This window comes from Dermochelys coriacea, chromosome 26 (assembly GCF_009764565.3).
Source record: "Dermochelys coriacea isolate rDerCor1 chromosome 26, rDerCor1.pri.v4, whole genome shotgun sequence".
In the NCBI taxonomy this organism is placed as follows: Eukaryota; Metazoa; Chordata; order Testudines; family Dermochelyidae; genus Dermochelys; species Dermochelys coriacea.
Window position 1 is genome coordinate 1,127,552 of NC_050093.1, and position 3,282 is coordinate 1,130,833.

General features: G+C 40.4%; 1 protein-coding gene across 1 annotated transcript; it reads right to left on the reverse strand.

Annotated features, from left to right (window-relative positions):
- Positions 1–319: 319 nt before the first annotated feature.
- TCIM (transcriptional and immune response regulator) lies at positions 320–1,619 on the reverse strand. Its single transcript, XM_038384975.2, has one exon. It carries the CDS (start codon positions 1,548–1,550, stop codon positions 1,230–1,232), a length of 321 nt encoding a protein of 106 aa, XP_038240903.1. The 5' UTR covers positions 1,551–1,619; the 3' UTR covers positions 320–1,229.
- Positions 1,620–3,282: the final 1,663 nt, after the last annotated feature.

Below are 3,282 nucleotides of genomic sequence, written 5' to 3' on the forward strand. Positions count from 1 at the left end.
ATCAGCCGTTAAGAGTCTGATGATTTCCATTTAAGCTCTATCAGAGCAGCTTCCTGGATGCACCAAAGTCAGAGTTTAGTAACAAGGAGTGAAATCGCAGCTCCCGTGAAGTCAATATAGCAAATCTCCCATTGATTTCAGTGGAGCCAGGATTTTACACCCAGGAGTTTTAAGAATCTGCTTCCAAATGGATTGACTGGCAGTTAAGGAAAGAGATCTTATATTTCACCACATCCCCACAAAAGGATATATTTAAAAAGTAAAAAGCCAAGAACATAGAAACCCACGCTCTTTTAGAATCAAGCATTGCAGACAAAAGTGGTTATATAGTATCATTATAATTTATTAGGTTTGTAGCTCACCATATGCAATAAATTATAGTCAACATAATTATAGCATTGTCATAAAACACTACCATGGAGTATTTCTAATATCTAACACACTATCTACAAGTAAGCTCTGAAATTATGGTATATTAATATCAATAAGAAATGAACAAAATATCTTTAAAAAGACTTTCACAGTAAATTCAGTTCAGGAGAGGAACTTCATTATTTTTGCTTTTGTGCAAAAAATTCATGATACGAGTATACCACATAACAATGAGAAAAGAGATACAATTGCATAGGATTTCTAAAGAAAATGCACTCCCTGAAGGTTGAACTTGTTACACCCATGTGGTGTATTTTTAATGCATTTTAACAAATGCAAAATAAATGATCAATAGCTGATCAATCACTACAACCCTCCATCCCAGTAGACAACAGTGAGGCTTAGAAATCGTTTAAAGATTCAATAAAAACGAGTTTAAAAAAAAGATGAAATCAGTAAACAAGTAGAAGAAAACATTCTATTGTGCTTTCACCTCAGATTTACTGAGAAAATTGAGTCTGACTGGGTGCTTGTGTCATTGTCCCATAGTTCTGTGCCTGGAAGCGCGTTGGGTATGTTTCTTGCCAAACATGTTGGTTTCTTTCACTCGTACGTAAGCTTTTCTGGTTCTCTTGTTGCTGACACCGGTTCTTTCGCATTTGGAGAGTTTTCAATCACTCCAGGAACCTTTTTGCAGTGTGTAAAATTGGATTGAATGCTTATGACCCTTTTCAGGGTTCACTTGTCCTGCCAGAAGTTTCCATGGTTGTGGAGAATATCACATTTGTTAAGATTTCACAAACTCAGTCTTGTTCTTTAAATATAGCTTTTCTTCCATCTCCTTTTCCTTAGATAGTTCAATGAACTTTAATGGAATATTTCCGAAGTTTCAGAAACTGGAAAAGTTTGTCTTTTGTTCTCTGCTTTAGTGCCATTAATGCTCGTGTTTTCTCCTCCAAGTCCTGATCAGCGTCAAGTATGATCCTGGCTCTTTCCTCTGCTTTCTTGTCTCCAGAGTTTTTGAAGAGCTTTTGAAGAGATTCTTGATCTGTGCTTTCATAGATATTGGCCACAGCTTTCTTTCGCAAGGCTGTGTCAAACCGATAGCCATGGACAGATGGGCTCACTCTTAAGGATGTAGACATGGTTGAAATTTGATTGCTTCTCTTTGCTTTCATCTATATCAGATGCACCGGTATTTGCCTTCTAGGACTCATCAGAGAGATCAGTACAAAACATATTCACAGAACTGCTATTTAAAGGCATCCAGAGCAAAAAAACCCTGGAAGGATCAAGTTACAGCAATGACATCAGAGCGATCTCAACACAGAATAATTATAGTCAGATTTAACAGTTAAGATGCCAGATTTCCTTGTTTGTAAAAATGAGAGCAAAAGTTTTCCTTTACTCATGTGAGGAATAGATTTTACACACACAGCCTTGGTTGGGATGCTCAGAGAAGGAGAACACATTCAGAAATTTTTGCCAAGTAAAACAGACTCATTTGCAAGAGAGAGGTTGTTAATCCATCTGAGGAATAAACCTCTGTCCTATCTTATTACTATGCTACTAAAACTGTTTGCTGGAAGCAGGTCTGAGCCACTGCGCTCTTTGTATAGTTCTCTGTGAACCGTTTCTAGCCCAGCCGAAGGAAAGTGTAATAAAGCAGCGACACACACTTGGGGCTGATTATGAAATGCTTGTGGCTGATTACTCCATGATAAGAATAATATTAGTGCTCATATAGGGCTTTGCATTTTCAAGGTGGTTTACAAACATTATTTACTCCTCACAGCACCCCTGTGAGGCAGATATTGTTACTATCGCCTCAGATTTCATTACACGCTACATTCATATCCCCACCAAAGCCAGAGCTACACTCTTCATACCTGCCAGGACATCTCGCCTCTGGGAGCACATGGAGGCATGTAAATCACCCACTCTCTGGAAAGCCCCTCAGCAATGAGCCAGAACAAAGTCAGCACAGAGCAGAGCTGGATTGTCCTGCTTGGGTGGGTTTAATTTGAACTCATTGTGTTACTTTCCCCACTCTGAGAAAGCTCCGATTTCCACCCTACACTCCATGCCCCAAAGACCCCACATTCCAAGAACTGTCACTCCAGGAGATAAGGGCTGGATATAGCTACTTAAGGAGGGTCAGTATTTGTTGTGTGGGCCTATGGGGATCACTAGAGAGCACCGCCAGGTGCCACTTCCCTCACCCTCCACCCCCTCCAGGACAGCGCAATGGCTGGAGGCATTGCAGATGTAAAGATCCCACTGTTCGCTTCCTTATCCCATGACACTTCAGCCAGAAGTCAGGAGAGGTCATTTTTGTTCAGCCAACATGCTGCTCCATGTTACCCTGATTACGGCTTCCATACAACCCTGGGCACTACCTACGATTAATTATGGCAGCTCGGGTTAATGAAAAATGCTTAGCTGCCACAGTGGTGGGGTGCTTTATGAATAGAGAGGGAGACAGATAATGCCAGCTGACTGCCAGATAATCTGTGGTCAAAACTCACTTCTGCTTCCTGCTTTTCACATTTTGACAGTAGCAGAGAGCTGTGACAGTGTTGCTGGAACACTAGACCTTAGACACCCTGGTTAGCCCAAATGCTATTGCAGCTCACTTCCCCTTTTTAATTTTTAGCAGTAGTAGAAAAGAGAATTAAAAAAAAAAAGCTTTTAAGGCATGTTGAAGAGCTGCCATGAAAGATAAAAGCGCCCAGTACAGCCACCAATTTAAAGTCACATCAAATATATGCACATTTACTTGACTCTGAACATGTGCTTTAATTAATTTCAGAGCTACATAGTTTCATAGATTTCATAGCCAGAAGGGGCCATTAGATCATCTAGTCTGACCTGTATAACACAGACCATAGAACTTCATCCAGGTTCCCC